The sequence below is a fragment of the Panthera onca genome, chromosome B4, assembly GCF_046562875.1.
Source record: "Panthera onca isolate mPanOnc1 chromosome B4, mPanOnc1 haplotype 2, whole genome shotgun sequence".
Classification (NCBI taxonomy): Eukaryota; Metazoa; Chordata; class Mammalia; order Carnivora; family Felidae; genus Panthera; species Panthera onca.
Window position 1 is genome coordinate 107,133,328 of NC_138345.1, and position 18,571 is coordinate 107,151,898.

The 18,571-nt window shown below is 38.3% G+C and overlaps 1 protein-coding gene across 4 annotated transcripts in view; it reads right to left on the reverse strand.

The window, feature by feature from the left end:
* TSPAN19 (tetraspanin 19) overlaps positions 1–18,571 on the reverse strand; it is a 34,613-nt gene that overhangs the window by 6,510 nt on the left and 9,532 nt on the right. For all 4 annotated transcript variants that reach the window (XM_060656852.3, XM_078449639.2, XM_060656855.3 and 1 more), the window contains 3 exons: positions 17,579–17,703; positions 4,622–4,696; positions 530–640 (listed from right to left, as the gene is read on the reverse strand). In XM_060656852.3, coding sequence (XP_060512835.3) covers positions 530–640; positions 4,622–4,696; positions 17,579–17,703 — 311 coding nt within the window. The remainder of the gene's footprint in view (positions 1–529; positions 641–4,621; positions 4,697–17,578; positions 17,704–18,571) is intronic.

An 18,571-nucleotide genomic window follows, 5' to 3' on the forward strand; every position in this document is an offset into this window, starting at 1 on the left:
GATGTGCAAAATAAGAATCCTAATAACATTAGCTAGCAAGTATTAATTGCTCACTATTTTCCAGATCCAAGGCTTTCTGTACATTCTATATATTATTTCATTGATTCCTGCCAACCATAGGTAAGGGTTATTCTGTCCATTTTAAGAATATGGAATCTGAAATTAATAAGGATACTTGTCCAGGGTCAAAAAGCTAATATGTAGCAAACCTGACATTCAGGCTTAAATGGTAACTACCATGTTTCTCTGCTGCTGGCAAGAACTGTGCTCAGACTTCTGTCCCACAGGTGCAGCAGGGAAGATTACCCCACCAACACTTTTATAGGTGAGACCAGGTTAAAATGCACATCAGTTAACCAAGAATCGAAGATCTAATTTACAAAAGGAGGATAAAACTCAAGATTTGTAACTGGGAACAGTGCTATTCCTCTCATTCCTCTGTCCCATCTCCCACCCTTCCCCGTCTCCCTTACCCTATAGTGATCATGTTTGACATCTAATTTTTAGTTTTATGCTAATTTTCTCTTACTGTTTTCTGCAAAGCATTCAGAAAAGTCCACTTGGGTATATCTTCAGGCATATCTTTAGATCCATACTCAGCAATGATTAAGTCAACTTTATCATGCCATACTTGGTGAATCTGTTGAAAATTGCATCAAAGTCAAAATCTGAAATCCTCTGGGATTTGTCTTTCTCTGATTTCGCTTAGCATAGTACTCTCTAGTTCCACCCATGTCATTGCAAATAGCAATATTTCATTCTTTTCGATGTCTGAGAAATATTCTATTGTATATATAATCACTAATTTGTACACCTGAAACTAATATTACACTGTATTTTAACTAACTGGACTTTAAATGAAAACTTGGAAAGGAAAAAAAGTCCAAATCTGAAGGAAACTTTCCTTATGGTTCCTAACAAAAGAGTATTGTAGTCATTTTGCTGTTCTCTGATTATTCCTGTGTTTTCTGTTTCTTTAACTACTTTTAGCAATCTCAGTGAGTGCTGAGGCATTTGGTCTTTTGCATTGTGACCTACAAGAGGAATATATGAGACTTATTTTATGACTGAAGAGAAAGTTATGTGCTATTCTCCTGAATGTCTAAGGATTCTGCTTTTCTTCTTATACTCTCAGGAAAAATTGTGAAAAACTCTGAAATGGGCCGAAAAAGATTACTGAGTATCTTTTCAATGAAAATTAGGCTTTCTTTAGCATAACTTCAGGGTCTTCTTATTTCATGAGGGTCTGTATCTTTCTCAGTTTTTAACTTATTTAACAACTTTGTAAGTTGTAGGAAACTACTAACAACTGATTCTTTATCAGAGAAAAGCAGATGAATTTTTCCTGGTGGGGGGCAAATGGTATCTCCTTTACCAACTGTGTTTTGTATATGTTAAGAGATAGCCTTTATAAGTGTCTTCTCTTTGGACTCTCCTTTGAACTGGTTTTTATTTCTTACTGATTCCCACATTAATCAAGATGTTAAATAAAATCACTGATCTGTGCTTGCTGTATATTTATACAAGAATTATGATTTTTAATTTAAAAAATTAAATTATGTTTTCACAATGCTATAACAAAAACAATCAGATTTGAAAGAATGGGGTGAACGCGCTATTTCAAAACCTAGATATTGCAGAGGTAAATTTTAATAGTAATCTACTTAAATATTTAAAAGTTCAGGTGACTTTCATAACTAAGGTAAAACGTAGAAAGAACAGATACTATTCCGTTTTATGAACAAGGAGATAGATAGAGAATTTAGTTATTTGCTCTGTTTACATGAATAAGGATGTGGAGATGAGACTTTTAAATATGGTTCATTTGAATTCTAGTTTAGTGATTTCTCATTGTATCTTTTAATAATGCTATCTTTTAATAATGAAAACTAATTAACTTGTGGGAATACTACAACCATTAAACCATGTGTACAAGTTAACTCTAATGTACTCACTTATATATCTATGCTTTAATGCATTTAAGGAGATTAGAATAATGTAGTGTTATTTAGATCTGTAAGTTATTTAATTTATTCTCTAAGTTAATTTTTATTTATTTTCATTTTTTAAATGTGCTTTTTTTAAAAAAAAGTGTATTTATTTTAAGAGAGAGCATACGTGCACATGAATCAGGAAGGGGTAGAGAGAGAGGGAGAGAGAATCCCAAGCAGGCCCCATGCTGCCAGCATGGAGCCCTACCCGGGCCTTGAACCCATAGTGAGATCAAGACCTGAGCCAAAACCAAGAGTTGGATGCTTAACCAACTGAGCCACACAGGCCCCCTAATTTTTATTTAGACTAGAAAATATTTTTCCATTTTATATTGTTGTAGGAAGGGGCAGGCTTATGTCCTTATTTACCCTCTGAAGCATTATTTGGGAGATCCAGAGAGCAGATAAATCACATCTTAGTACACCAGAGTATCATATCTAATCTCCATGACTTCTGTATAAAGAAAATCCCCTCACACATATTTATTTTGACAAGGATCTTTTGTAGCCCTAGTGCACCTCGAACACTGTTGGGTGCTGTAAGTGGCATAAAAGACTTAGAAGCCCCTAGGAGCTTATCTAGTGTGAATGTAGAAGGAAAATTGATGTAAACAGAGCTGTTACCTCTAGATTCAGTTAATAAGTGTTTGAGTCCAGACTCTGCCATTTGGCCATGATGCATTTTAGCAAATATTTCTCCTCTCAAAGCCTCAGTTTCCTGTTCTAGAAAGTAGGACTAACAATGCCTCTCTAGGGGTTGTTGTGAGAATCAAAAATCTAATGCCTATAAAGTGCTTATCACAGTCTCTGGCACATGGTAATTATTCTCAGGTGATCATTTTTATTCTTACATTAAGTAGAGATGAATATGTGAATAATACTTAAGAGAGCATGGACAACACTGATAAACTAAATTTAGGTGTTAAGGATCCTGAGGTGTTATATTCAAGTTCTATCACCAGATCCAAAAGTTACAGGCCGATTGGTTGGGATGTAGTGCTTTGCCACCATTACAGCTTTACAGAACTGACATACTGTGCACACACATACACACACACACACACACACACACACACGCACACACGAGAAGACATTTTAGCTCTAAATGTCAGGCCATTAACAACAAGTCCTGGGTGGCTAGATATCCAGGATAGATGCCAAGCACAGGAGAGCAAATGAAGTTGGAGGGTGATGGTGTTCTACAGGAATGAGGTTTGGTCATTACTTAGGACTCTACATATAGAGAGATTTTTGAAGGCTAGGAAGTGTAGGAATTGATCAGGGGTTCCTTTGAAATTAATTAAGGAAAGAAAGGGAGTTCTTTTTTAAAATATTTTAAAAAATTTAAAGTTTTTTTTAATTCATTTTTGAGAGAGACAGAGTGTGAATGGGGGGGGGGGAGGGAGAGAGAGAGAGAGAGAGAGAGAGAGAGAGAGAGAGAGAGAGAATCCAAAGCAGGCTCCAGGCTCAGAGCTGTCAACACAGAGCCTGATGTGGGGTTTGGACCCACGAGTTAGGAGATCATGACCTGAGCTGAAGTCGGACACTTAACCAATTGAGCCACCCAGGTGCCCCAGAAAGGGAGCTTTAAGTAGCTACTCAGTGACAGAAACTTTTGAAGTTGTCAGTTAGTGGTGACTCTCTAAGGGAGTTGGGTATTAACCATGCTGTACAGATTAAGACATAGGCTTAGGACTGCTAAGTAGCTTGTGGACTTCTAGTTATCTGCAGATCTGTATGACTTCAAGTCCATGCTCTTTCCTACAGGAAAATCTCCCATAATACAGAGACAGAGCATGACTGCACTGAAACACTGACATTTCTTTTTCTTTTTTTGAATTTTTAAGTTTATTTATTTATTTTAAGGAGACAGAAAGTGGGGGAGGGGCAGAGAGAGAGAGGGAAAGAGAGAGAATCCCAAGCAGGCTCCGCACTGTCAGTACAGAGCCCCATGTGGGGCTCCAACTCACGAACCATGAAATCATGACCTGAGCCAAAGTTGGATGCCTAGCCAACTGAGCCACCCAGGCACCCTGAAACAATTAAATTTCTTTAAAAATAGAGGGTAACCATTGACCTTAGTAGGTAATTTTTGTTACCCAAAGGTTTTTTTTTCAGGCAGTTTACTATATGGTTTTTTTTTAAACTTAATTTGATAAATATAAATCTCGTTGTGATTGATTATATCACTCATGACCATACCTGTACCAAATATTTGAATTATGCATTTCATTTCATTTAAATAAATTTCAAATTCATACAAGTCTAAAGGTATTTCTTGACAAAAATAGAATATAGTAAGTCTATATAGAAAAATAGAATTGGGTTAATCATGGGAGCCAGGGTTGGCCAGGAGACAAATTTTGGATTCCCTACACCCACTATCACCCCCTCTTCCCCCATGTTCTTTGTTATTTACAACACTGTCAATATTCTGCTGAGTTAAAGACAAATTTCCTTATAGTCCACCTTTTTGATATGACCTTATATAGAATTCTGTAATATGTCCATTGAATCTTTTTACCCACAAAGACATTTACCTTTCGCTCTTAATATAGGCTCATAGGTCTTAATAATTTAAGATGTCTGATTTTCTTTAGGTTTCAAATAAAAAGATGATCTTTCCATACCTCTTTTTTCTTTGTGAAGATGAATCCTGAAAGTACAACTTGAACACCAAAGGCCCACATTAACAGTGCTGCATACTAAAACAAAAGAGACATAGAGATGGTAACTGTGCTTCTACTATGTACTTTAGATGTTACAATGATGGGGAAATGCACATTATATGAAATATCCTGTCTTAAAATACACACAGGTATTGCTGGTTTCCAGCCCTCATATACATGAGTGATGTTGTTCAAACAAAAAGGCAAAGAAAAAAATCATGGAACATTTGGATTAGAGTAAGACAGAAGTGATAGTATTCAGTGGGCACCCTAACAGACCACTTGGTCTAATGAAATCGTTGATGATCTTCCTTCATTTGGATCTAAAACTGTCCTAGAGGGGAACTCACTTAGCTGGATCTCCACTTAACGCACCATGACACTCACACTAGAAAACTCACTGCATTGTGACCTGTTAGGCGAATCCAAAATGGACAAAGTAACAACAACAACAGAAAATAACAAAAGTATCTGCTACAATAAGATTAAATTTGTATGTACATTTAAATTATTCCTTTGAAAACTGAAAATACTTCTCTTCAAGGCCAAATGAAATTATTTGCACATTTATTTAACTATATTTTTTAAACTTATGGCCACTGCAATCTTCCTCATCATAGCAGCCATAGTAGTATATATTATCTAGAATTTATAATGATCTAAAAAAATTAGCAGTCTGAATATTTTACTAACTAAAATATAAGAATGACTCACTGTTAGTATTCTTAATTTCACACATTTTAAACATTAATACTTTAAAATAGTTAAAATTTGTTTGATATAAGTTACAAATCTTATTTTTAGAGACAAATGTTTCAGAGACAAAAATACAGTCTTTAGATCTGTTTGGAAGTTTAGATTTCTAATACTTCTACATACATCATCTCACTTAATCTTCACTAAAAGGAGATTTGTAGAGACAGGAAAATTGTAAAACAATACTTCATTATAAAATATTGTAAGACAATATTTTAATGTAAAACAATAAAAAAATTACTGGGCTTCTTTTTAATGGAAAGCTGGTTGTGGTCCAGTGGACCTTCCCAGTTTTCTGATCCTATGGACATATGCAATGTTACCTTTGACTAAAGTATTATTCAACTCTGTATGGGGTAAACTTACAGAATTCTGGTAGTAATACAAAAGTTCCTCTTCTTCAATATTACTTTGGCTATTCGGGATCTTTTGTGGTTCCATACAAATTTTAGGATTGCTTGTTCTAGCTTCGAGAAGAATGCTGGTGTAATTTTTATTGGGATTGCATTGAATGTTAGATTGCTTTGGGTAGTATTGACATTTTAACAATATTTATTCTTCCAATCCATGAGCATGGAATATTTTTCCATTTCTTCATATCTTCTTCAATTTCCTTCATAAGCTTTCTACTGTTTTCAGCATACAGATTTTTACATCTTCGGTTAGGTTTATTCCTAGGTATTTTATGATTCTTGGTGCAATTGTGAATGGAATCAGTTTCTTTATTTGTCTTTCTGTTGCTTTATTATTAGTGTATAAGAATGCAACTGCTTTCTGTACATTAATTTTGTATCCTGTGACTTTGCTGAATTCATGTATCAGTTCTAGCAGACTTTGGGTGGAGTCTATCGGGTTTTCCATGTATAATATCATGTCATCTGCAAAAAATGAAAGCTTAACTTCATCTTTGCCAATTTGGATGCCTTTGATTTCCTTTTGTTGTCTGATTGCTGATGCTAGAACTTCCAATACTATGTTAAACAACAGCAATGAGAGTGGACACCCCTATCGTATTCCTGATCTCAGGGGGAAAGTTCTCAGTTTTACCCCACTGAGGATGATATTAGCTGTGGGCTTTTCATAAATGGATTTTATGATGTTTAAGTATGTTCCTTCTATCCCAACTTTCTCGAGGGTTTTTATTAAGAAAGGATGCTGAACTTTGTCAAATGCTTTTTCTGCATAGATTGACAGGATCACATGGTTCTTACCTTTCATTTATTAATGTTATGTATCACATTGATTGATTTGCGAATATTGAACCAGGCCTCCAGCCCAGGAATGGATCCCCTTGATCATGTTGAGTAATTCTTTTTATATGCTGTTGAATTTGACTTGCTACTATCTTGCTGAGAATTTTTGCATCCATATTCATCAGGGATATTGGCCTGTAGTTCTCTTTTTTTGCTGGGTGTCTGTCTGGCTTGGGAATCAAAGTAATGCTGGCTTCATAGAATGCATCTGGAAGTTTTCCTCCCCTTTCTATTTTTTCGAACAGCTTGAGAAGGATAGGTATTATCTCTGCTTTAAATGCCTGGTAGAATTCCCCTGGGAAGCCATCTGGTCCTGGACTCTTATTTGTTGGGAGATTTTTGATAACTGATTCAATTTCTTCACTGTTTATGAGTCTGTTCAAATTTTCTATTTCTTCCTGTTTGAGTTTTGGAAGTGTGTGGGTGCTTAGGAATTTGTCCATTTCTTCCAGGTTGTCCAGTTTGTTGGCATATAATTTTTCATAGTATTCCCTGATAATTGCTTGTATTTCTGAGGGATTGGTTGCAATAATTCAATTTTCATTCATGATTTTATCTATTTGTGTCATCTCCCTTTTCTTTTTGAGAAGCCTAGCTGGAGGTTTATCAATTTATCAATTTTGTTTAATTTTTCAAAAAAACCAACTCTTGGTTTCATTGATCTGCTCTACAATTTTTTTTTTTTTTAGAATCTATATTGTTTATTTCTGCTCTGATCTTTTTTTTTTTTATTTATTTTTTTAATAAGAAATTTATTGTCAAATTCGTTTCCATACAACACCCAGTGCTCATCCCCAAAAGTGCCCTCCTCAATACCCATCACCCACCCTCCCCTCCCTCCCATCCCCCATCAACCCTCAGTCTGTTCTCAGTTTTTAAGAGTCTCTTATGCTTGAGACAAAGGATTTTTATTATTACTCATGTCAAAGCAGGCAGGCATAAATTCCATGTTGATATAAGTTCCTCTTGCTCCCCAGATCTTATGGGGAATTGCAGTGTGGGTCCAGGTTGATACTGAGCACACTCAAGTATGAATTCAGTATTTTCTGCTTCCTAAGTAAATCCTATGAATTTATACTTTATCTCAAAATTACTTGTTACATTGAAATATTCAAATTGCGTTACCACTGAATTACTGTATAGCTCTTTATTACCAGTAAAAATGTTTTGATCTGCATTTACTTTTTTCTTTTCAACAATTATTTTATTTCATATGATCTTAGTTGTTTTTTCATCATAAATATCTGAGTCTTTTCCTTTGGTTAGATTTTAAATAACATGTTATTGAATGTATTGATAAATTTTACTAACTTTGACCAACTTATTTCCTTTCTTTTTATATTTTCTTCTGCTTTTATTAAGGCTTTGTGTTTTCTAAATTTAGAGCTTAGTTGTTTTCTATTCTTTTAATTCATAATTGTTTAACACCACGGATCTCATTGTATACTGATTTGTTAGCATGTATATTAGGCCACAAGGTTTATATAAAACATCTTGCAGACGTTTATGTACTCAAATAGAGACATATAAACCTCTGAGTGCTTATTTTTTTATTTATTTATTTATTTATTTTTTTTAATATATGAAATTTACTGTCAAATTGGTTTCCATACAACACCCAGTGCTCATCCCAAAAGGTGCCCTCCTCAATACCCATCACCCACCCTGCCCTCCCTCCCACCCCCCATCAACCCTCAGTTTGTTCTCAGTTTTTAACAGTCTCTTATGCTTTGGCTCTCTCCCACTCTAACCTCTTTTTTTTTTTTTTTTTCCTTCCCCTCCCCCATGGGTTTCTGTTATGTTTCTCAGGATCCACATAAGAGTGAAACCATATGGTATCTGTCTTTCTCTGTATGGCTTATTTCACTTAGCATCACACTCTCCAGTTCCATCCATGTTGCTACAAAAGGCCATATTTCATTTTTTCTCATTGCCACGTAGTATTCCATTGTGTATATAAACCACAATTTCTTTATCCATTCATCAGTTGATGGACATTTAGGCTCTTTCCATAATTTGGCTATTGTTGAGAGTGCCGCTATAAACATTGGGGTACAGGTGCCCCTATGCATCAGTACTCCTGTATCCCTTGGATAAATTCCTAGCAGTGCTATTGCTGGGTCATAGTGTAGGTCTAGTTTTAATTTTCTGAGGAACCTCCACACTGCTTTCCAGAGAGGCTGCACCAATTTGCATTCCCACCAACAGTGCAAGAGGGTTCCTGTTTCTCCACATCCTCTCCAGCATCTATAGTCTCCTGATTTCTTCATTTTGGCCACTCTGACTGGTGTGAGGTGATATCTGAGTGTGGTTTTGATTTGTATTTCCCTGATAAGGAGCGACGTTGAACATCTTTTCATGTGCCTGTTGGCCATCCGGATGTCTTCTTTAGAGAAGTGTCTATTCATGTTTTCTGCCCATTTCTTCACTGGGTTATTTGTTTTTCAGGTGTGGAGTTTGGTGAGCTCTTTATAGATTTTGGATACTAGCCCTTTGTCCGATGTGTCATTTGCAAATATCTTTTCCCATTCCGTTGGTTGCCTTTTAGTTTTGTTGGTTGTTTCCTTTGCTGTGCAGAAGCTTTTTATCTTCATAAGGTCCCAGTAATTCACTTTTGCTTTTAATTCCCTTGCCTTTGGGGATGTGCCGAGTAAGAGATTGCTACGGCTGAGGTCAGAGAGGTCTTTTCCTGCTTTCTCCTCTAAGGTTTTGATGGTTTCCTGTCTCACATTCAGGTCCTTTATCCATTTTGAGTTTATTTTTGTGAATGGTGTGAGAAAGTGGTCTAGTTTCAACCTTCTGCATGTTGCTGTCCAGTTCTCCCAGCACCATTTGTTAAAGAGACTGTCTTTTTTCCATTGGATGTTCTTTCCTGCTTTGTCAAAGATGAGTTGGCCATACGTTTGTGGGTCTAGTTCTGGGGTTTCTATTCTATTCCATTGGTCTATGTGTCTGTTTTTATGCCAATACCATGCTGTCTTGATGATGACAGCTTTGTAGTAGAGGCTAAAGTCTGGGATTGTGATGCCTCCTGCTTTGGTCTTCTTCTTCAAAATTACTTTGGCTATTCGGGGCCTTTTGTGGTTCCATATGAATTTTAGGATTGCTTGTTCTAGTTTCGAGAAGAATGCTGGTGCAATTTTGATTGGGATTGCATTGAATGTGTAGATAGCTTTGGGTAGTATTGACATTTTGACAATATTTATTCTTCCAATCCATGAGCAGGGAATGTCTTTCCATTTCTTTATATCTTCTTCAATTACCTGCATAAGCTTTCTATAGTTTTCAGCATACAGATCTTTTACATCTTTGGTTAGATTTATTCCTAGGTATTTTATGTTTCTTGGTGCAATTGTGAATGGGATCAGTTTCTTCATTTGTCTTTCTGTTGCTTCATTGTTAGTGTATAAGAATGCAACTGATTTCTGCACATTGATTTTGTATCCTGCAACTTTGCTGAATTCATGTATCAGTTCTAGCAGACTTTTGGTGGAGTCTATCGGATTTTCCATGTATAATATCATGTCATCTGCAAAAAGCGAAAGCTTGACTTCATCTTTGCCAATTTTGATGCCTTTGATTTCCTTTTGTTGTCTGATTGCTGATGCTAGAACTTCCAGCACTATATTAAACAACAGCGGTGACAGTGGGCATCCCTGTCGTGTTCCTGATCTCAGGGAAAAAGCTCTCAGTTTTTCCCCGTTGAGGATGATGTTAGCTGTGGGCTTTTCATAAATGGCCTTTATGATCTTTAAGTATGTTCCTTCTATCCCGACTTTCTCAAGGGTTTTTATTAAGAAAGGGTGCTGGATTTTGTCAAAGGCCTTTTCTGCATCGATTGACAGGATCATATGGTTCTTCTCTTTTTTTTTGTTAATGTGATGTATCGCGTTGATCGATTTGCGAATGTTGAACCAGCCCTGCATCCCAGGAATGAATCCCACTTGATCATGGTGAATAATTCTTTTTATATGCTGTTGAATTCGATTTGCTAGTATCTTATTAAGAATTTTTGCATCCATATTCATCAGGGATATTGGCCTGTAGTTCTCTTTTTTTACTGGGTCTCTGTCTGGTTTAGGAATCAAAGTAATACTGGCTTCATAGAATGAGTCTGGAAGTTTTCCTTCCCTTTCTATTTCTTGGAATAGCTTGAGAAGGATAGGTATTATCTCTGCTTTAAATGTCTGGTAGAACTCCCCTGGGAAGCCATCTGGTCCTGGACTCTTATTTGTTGGGAGATTTTTGATAACCGATTCAATTTCTTCGCTGGTTATGGGTCTGTTCAAGCTTTCTATTTCCTCCTGATTGAGTTTTGGAAGAGTGTGGGTGTTTAGAAATTTGTCCATTTCTTCCAGGTTGTCCACTTTGCTGGCATATAATTTTTCATAGTATTCCCTGATAATTGTTTGTATCTCTGAGGGATTGGTTGTAATCATTCCATTTTCATTCATGATTTTATCTATTTGGGTCATCTCCCTTTTCTTTTTGAGAAGCCTGGCTAGAGGTTTGTCAATTTTGTTTATTTTTTCAAAAAACCAACTCTTGGTTTCGTTGATCTGCTCTACAGTTTTTTTAGATTCTATATTGTTTATTTCTGCTCTGATCTTTATTATTTCTCTTCTTCTGCTGGGTTTAGGCTGCCTTTGCTGTTTGCTTCTATTTCCTTTAGGTGTGCTGTTAGATTTTGTATTTGGGATTTTTCTTGTTTCTTGAGATAGGCCTGGATTGCAATGTATTTTCCTCTCAGGACTGCCTTCGCTGCATCCCAAAGCGTTTGGATTGTTGTATTTTCATTTTCGTTTGTTTCCATGTATATTTTAATTTCTTCTCTAATTGCCTGGTTGACCCACTCATTCGTTAGTAGGGTGTTCTTTAACCTCCATGCTTTTGGAGGTTTTCCAGACTTTTTCCTGTGGTTGATTTCAAGCTTCATAGCATTGTGGTCTGAAAGTATGCATGGTATAATCTCAATTCTTGTAAACTTATGAAGGGCTGTTTTGTGACCCAGTATATGATCTATCTTGGAGAATGTTCCATGTGCACTCGAGAAGAAAGTATATTCTGTTGCTTTGGGATGCAGAGTTCTAAATATATCTGTCAAGTCCATCTGATCCAATGTATCATTCAGGGCCCTTGTTTCTTTATTGACTGTGTGTCTAGATGATCTATCCATTTCTGTAAGTGGGGTGTTAAAGTCCCCTGCAATGACCACATTCTTATCAATGAGGTTGCTTATGTTTATGAGTAATTGTTTTATATATCTGGGGGCTCGGGTATTTGGCGCATAGACATTTATAATAGTTAGCTCTTCCTGGTGGATAGACCCTGTGATTATTATATAATGCCCTTCTTCATCTCTTGTTACAGCCTTTAATTTAAAGTCTAGTTTGTCTGATATAAGTATGGTTACTCCAGCTTTCTTTTGGCTTCCAGGAGCATGATAGATAGTTCTCCATCCCCTCACTCTCAATCTAAAGGTGTCCTCAGATCTCAAATGAGTCTCTTGTAGACAGCAAATAGATGGGTCTTGTTTTTTTATCCATTCTGATACCCTATGTCTTTTAGTTGGCGCATTTAATCCATTTACATTCAGTGTTATTATAGAAAGATATGGGTTTAGAGTCATTGTGATGTCTGTATGTTTTATGCTTGTAGTGATGTCTCTGGTACTTTGTCTCACAGGATCCCCCTTAGGATCTCTTGTAGGGCTGGTTTCGTGGTGACAAATTCCTTCAGTTTTTGTTTGTTTGGGAAGACCTTTATCTCTCCTTCTATTCTAAATGACAGACTTGCTGGATAAAGGATTCTCGGCTGCATATTTTTTCTGTTTAGCACACTGTAGATATCGTGCCAAGCCTTTCTGGCCTGCCAAGTTTCAAAGGAGAGATCAGTCACGAGTCTTATAGGTCTCCCTTTATATGTGAGGGCACGTTTATCCCTTGCTGCTTTCAGAATTTTCTCTTTATCCTTGTATTTTGCCAGTTTCACTATGATATGTCGTGCAGAAGATCGATTCAAGTTACGTCTGAAGGGAATTCTCTGTGCCTCTTGGATTTCAATGTCTTTTTCCTTCCCCAGTTCAGGGAAGTTCTCAGCTATAATTTGTTCAAGTACCCCTTCAGCACCTTTCCCTCTCTCTTCCTCCTCTGGGATACCAATTATGCGTATATTATTTTTTTTTAGTGTATCACTTAGTTCTCTAATTTTCCCCTCATACTCCTGGATTTTTTTATCTCTCTTTCTTTCAGCTTCCTCTTTCTCCATAACTTTATCTTCTAGTTCACCTATTCTCTCCTCTGCCTCTTCAAGCCGAGCCATCATGGTTTCCATTTTGTTTTGCATTTCGTTTAAAGCGTTTTTCAGCTCCTCGTGACTGTTCCTTAGTCCCTCGAAATTTGTGGCAAGAGATTCTCTGCTGTCCTGTATACTGTTTTCAAGCCCAGCGATTAATTTTATGACTATTATTCTAAATTCACTTTCTGTTATATTATTTAAATCCTTTTTGATCAGTTCATTAGCTGTTGTTATTTCCTGGAGATTCTTCTGAGGGGAATTCTTCCCTTTGGTCATTTTGGAGAGCCCCTGGCGTGGTGAGGACCTGCAGGGCACTTCCCCTGTGCTGTGGTGTATAACTGGAGTTAGTGGGCGGGGCCGCAGTCCGACCCGATGTCTGCCCCCAGCCCACCGCTGGGGCCACAGTCAGACTGGTGTGTGCCTTCTCTTCCCCTCTCCTAGGGGCGGGATTCACTGTGGGGTGGCGTGTCCCGTCTGGGCTACTTGCACACTGCCAGGCTTGTGTTGCTGGGGATCTGGCGTATTAGCTGGGGTGGGTAGGCAAGGTGCACGGGGGCTGGAGGGGCAGGCTTAGCTCGCTTCTCCTTAGGTGATCCACTTCAGGAGGAGCCCTGTGGCAGCGGGAGGGAGTCAGATCCGCTGCCGGAGGTTTGGCTCCGCAGAAGCACAGAGTTGGGTGTTTGCGCGGAGCGAGCAAGTTCCCTGGCAGGAACTGGTTCCCTTTGGGATTTTGGCTGGGGGATGGGCGGGGGAGATGGCGCTGGCGCCTTTGTTCCCCGCCAAGCTGAGCTCTGCCGTCAGGGGGCTCAGCAGCTCTCCCTCCCTTTGTCCTCCAGCCTTCCCGCTTTCCGAGCAGAGCTGTTAACTTATGACCTCCCAGACGCTAAGTCGCGCTTGCTGTCGGAACACAGTCTGTCCGGCCCCTCCGCTTTTGCCAGCCAGACTCGGGGGCTCTGCTTGGCCGGCGAGCCGCCCCTCCGCCCCGGCTCCCTCCCGCCAGTCCGTGGAGCGCGCACCGCCTCGCCGCCCTTCCTACCCTCTTCCGTGGGCCTCTAGTCTGCGCTTGACTCCGGAGACTCCCTTCTGCTAATCCTCTGGCTGTTTTCTGGGTTCTTTAGGCAGGTGTAGGTGGAATCTAAGTGATCGGCAGGACGCGCTGTGAGCCCCGCGTCCTCCTACGCCGCCATCTTCCCTGTACCTCTGCTCTGATCTTTAAACAAGCAATCCTAAAATTTGTATGGAACTGCAAAAGACCCCAAATAGCCAAAGTAATATTGAAGAAGAAGACCAAAGCAGGAAGCATCACAATCCCAGACTTTAGCCTCTACTACATAGCGTTAATCATCAAGACAGCATGGTATTGGCACAAAAACAGACACATAGACCAATGGAATAGAATAGAAACCCCAGAACTAGACCCACAAACGTACGGCCAACTAATCTTTGACAAAGCAGGAAAGAATATCCAATGGAAAAAAGACAGTCTCTTTAACAAATGGTGCTGGGAGAACTGGACAGCAACATGCAGAAGAATGAAACTAGACCACTTTCTTACACCATTCACAAAAACAAACTGAAAATGGATGAAGGACCTGAGTGTGAGACAGGAAACCATCAAAACCCTAGAGGAGAAAGCAGGAAAAAAAACCTCTTTGACCTCAGCTGCAGCAATTTCTTACTTGACACATCTCCAAAGGCAAGGGAATTAAAAGCAAAAATGAACTATTGGGACCTCATCTAGATAAAAACTTCTGTGCTGTAAAGGAAACAATCGACAACACTAAAAGGCAACCATTGGAATGGGAAAAGATATTTGCAAATGACATATCGGACAAAGGGCTAGTATCCAAAATCTATAAAGAACTCACCAAACTCCACACCCGAAAAACAAATAATCCAGTGAAGAAATGGGCAGAAGACATGAATAGACACTTCTCTAAAGAAGACATCCAGATGGCCAACAGGCACATGAAAAGATGCTCAATGTCACTCCTCATCAGGAAAAAAAAATCAAAACCACACTGAGATACCACCTCATGCCAGTCAGAGTGGCCAAAATGAACAAATCAGGAGACTGTAGATGCTGGAGAGGATGTGGAGAAATAGGAACCCTCTTGTATTGTTGGTGGGAATACAAACTGGTGCAGCTGCTCTGGAAAACAGTGTGGAGGTTCCTCAAAAGATTAAAAATAGATCTACCCTATGACCCAGCAATAGCACAGCTAGGAATTTACCCAAGGGATACAGGAGTGCTGATGCATAGGGGCACTTGTACCCCAATGTTTATAGCAGCACTTTCAACAATAGCCAAATTATGGAAAGAGCCTAAATGTCCATCAACTGATGAATGGATAAAGAAGTTGTGGTTTATATACACAATGGAATACTACTTGCCAATGAGAAAGAATGAAATATGGCCTTTTGTAGCAACATGGATGGAACTGGAGAGTGTTATGCTAAGTGAAATAAGTCATACAGAGAAAGACAGATACCATATGTTTTCACTCTTATGTGGATCCTGAGAAACTTTACAGAAACCCATGGGGGAGGGGAAGGGGAAAAAAAAAGTTAGAGAGGGAGGGAGGCAAACCATGAGAGACTCTTAAAAACTGAGAATAAACTGAGGGTTGATGGGGGGTGGGAGGCAGGGGAAGGTGGGTGATGTGCATTGAGGAGGGCACCTGTTGGGATGAGCACTGGGTGTTGTATGGAAACCAATCTGACAATAAATTTCATATTAAAAAAAAGTTCCTTGTCCATAGAAATGCAATTCCTATTAATGGAAATGCAAACAAATACAGTCTATAGAGAATATAAATCTCCAAAATCTTATTCTCATTCAACTAGTTGTTACTTCTTACTGGTTCCCTTAATGATTAATTATTTAAATAAAGTCTCTGACACATGTTTGTGCACATATATATGAGTCATGATTTTTACCTTTGAAAATTCTCTTCTAGTAGTAGTTAGATATTTATAGTAATAAGAAAAATTCAGTGTTTTTTATTTGTTTTAGCACTTAGAGAGTACAGTGAGAGACTGCCCAAGAACTTCTAAAAGAGGGAAGTAAAACTGCCCCTAAGCCTTAAATTGTGGAACAATATTTATTCAATTGGAGTAAAGGTACGCAAAATCGCCATTAAGCCAAAGAAAGTGCTTAGGCGTATAAAATTTGCCCATAAGTTGACTGCATGAATTAACATGGTAATGTATCCATCAGAAAAGTATTGGTAAATTCAGAGAATAGTAAACGTGACATGATTTCAAAAAGTAGTAGTGCCCTTCATTGGAGCCTCCAGACAAGAGTGTGGTGTCTTGGCTTCAGGACCTACTTTGTCCATTCCTTATGATGGGGTCTATCAGGCTTTCTCAGTTATAGGCCATTAATATCACAATCCCATAAGGCTGAAACTTATAAGATGTTTGTTTCCCTCCCTCTAGATTCCCCCCTTCTTTTGTTTTGTCAAACAAATACAATATTCAACTGCAGCCATTGTGTCTCTTACCAGGAAGAATGCAGAAATACTTAGCTTTTATGTAGCACTGAAAGGCTGGGTGGTCAATCTGGACACTGGTTATCAATCTACACTGGCTACCACAAAAACTCTCACTTTCCCAGCTCACGTGATCCTTCGGGGTCTACTCATTCTGCTGTTTGAATGGCCTAAGGTGGCAAAGGCAGATCTGCTCTTGTTTGGCAAGAGAGCTCCTGTGAATTAAAACTGATTTGAGGGGCGCCTGGGTGGCGCAGTCGGTTGGGCGTCCGACTTCAGCCAGGTCACGATCTCGCGGCCCGTGAGTTCGAGCCCCGCGTCAGGCTCTGGGCTGACGGCTCAGAGCCTGGAGCCTGTTTCCGATTCTGTGTCTCCCTCTCTCTCTGCCCCTCCCCCGTTCATGCTCTGTCTCTCTCTGTCCCAAAAATAAATAAATGTTGAAAAAAAAAAATTAAAAAAAAAAAAAAAACTGATTTGATTTAAGGAAAATGGCAAAAGCCGTATTTCATCTGAGCCTGTGAATCGTGATCTTAGTTGCCACATGTGTGGTAAATGGCTCATGTTCAGGTCTATATTCCTAATTATAATTTATCTTTCCACATATATGGCTAGGGAGAGATAGTGTGCCAGCCAGATGCCAGAGTCTGGCCCTCTCAGCAGTTATATTTCCCTTTGTTAAATAATAAATTGCAATCTCAGTTATAAGTTAGCTTTCCATATGGCAGTCCCACAGGGAGATGTGCTAACTGAAGGACATGGTTTCTTTCGTCTTGCTAAGCTACATTGCTCATTGACTTTAATCGTTTATTTGGATTTTAGTCTTCAGATTGTTATGTTTGGTTAATTGTAGTTCACCCCAGGAGATGGATTCCTATTGACTTTGTTTGGAAAATTAACATCTAAGGGTGCAAGGGCAGAGGTCCAGATCCATGGAAAACTCACCAAGAACATTCTATCTAGAAAAGTTTCTTGAGAGGAGGTGCTTAATTTACCTTATTCCCTGGGAAACACTATACTGAGGTGTTATGGTGATGTAAATGATTATTGCTCATTTCGTGACTTGGACACTCTAAATCGAAGATACAGATTAATTCAGGCTGTTAAAATGAAATACATACCAGGATTAGGAGCCATCTGATTTCATTGTGAATTCCCAAATAACCCAAGAGACAAAGAAGAACAATAGCAGATCCAGTTCCAGTCAAAATTTGAAAAATATATACTATCAGATGATTATTTTTATCTGTGGAAACCACAAAATAAATGATTATCAAGTGGTATTAAAATCCTACTTAACAATATATGCAGTAACCCAAGATTTCTGTAAGCAGTTGTCGCCAACCAGTAGGATTCTCTCTCTCTCTCTCTCTTTTTTTTTTTTACTTCATTCTGGAACCTCTTATTTAGTCTTGGCGACTTTTCTTCCATTAATGACATGATGAAAAAATTTTTCAATCTCAAAAGATCTCTTTCCTTTTATCTTATTGATCTTCACTGTCTTTTATGAAAGAAATTTTTTTTCCCCTAAGGTGAAACTCTTTTATGTTTAATGTATATCCAAACACTTATGAACTTATTTGAGTATCTAATATGTGTGGGTCAATTTTCTTATAAGAAACTGAGTTTATTGGTAAATATGACTGCATTGAAATTGTATTTTATTCTCTCTCCACCTAGACTGAGCTCTCTGTGTTAGAGACTATATATATTTATACAGTCAACAGACTAACTGTTAAATGCTTAGTGTTATGACACAGACTGTGGAACACTGAGTGCTTACCAAATATTTGTTAAAAAAAAAAAAAAAGGAAGAAGAAATAAATTAAATATGCCCTAGGTTTTATGGGAGAACAGTGGAGGCAGTGGTGTGCTGGAGCCAGTTTGTTCTGGCTCATAAACGCCAACTGTTAGATTTTCACAAAATTTGTAAGCCAACTTAGCTCACGGTGACACTGTGAAATCAGCCATCGTGACATTACGTATTTAAACCACAGAAATCAGTAAATACCATAAATCAAGACTTTGTCTCCCAGAACTGGTTGTTAAATATTTACCAGCACACCCCTGGGTACATGAGCATCTGATCCAGGAAGGGGAGGAGGTTGGAGAGT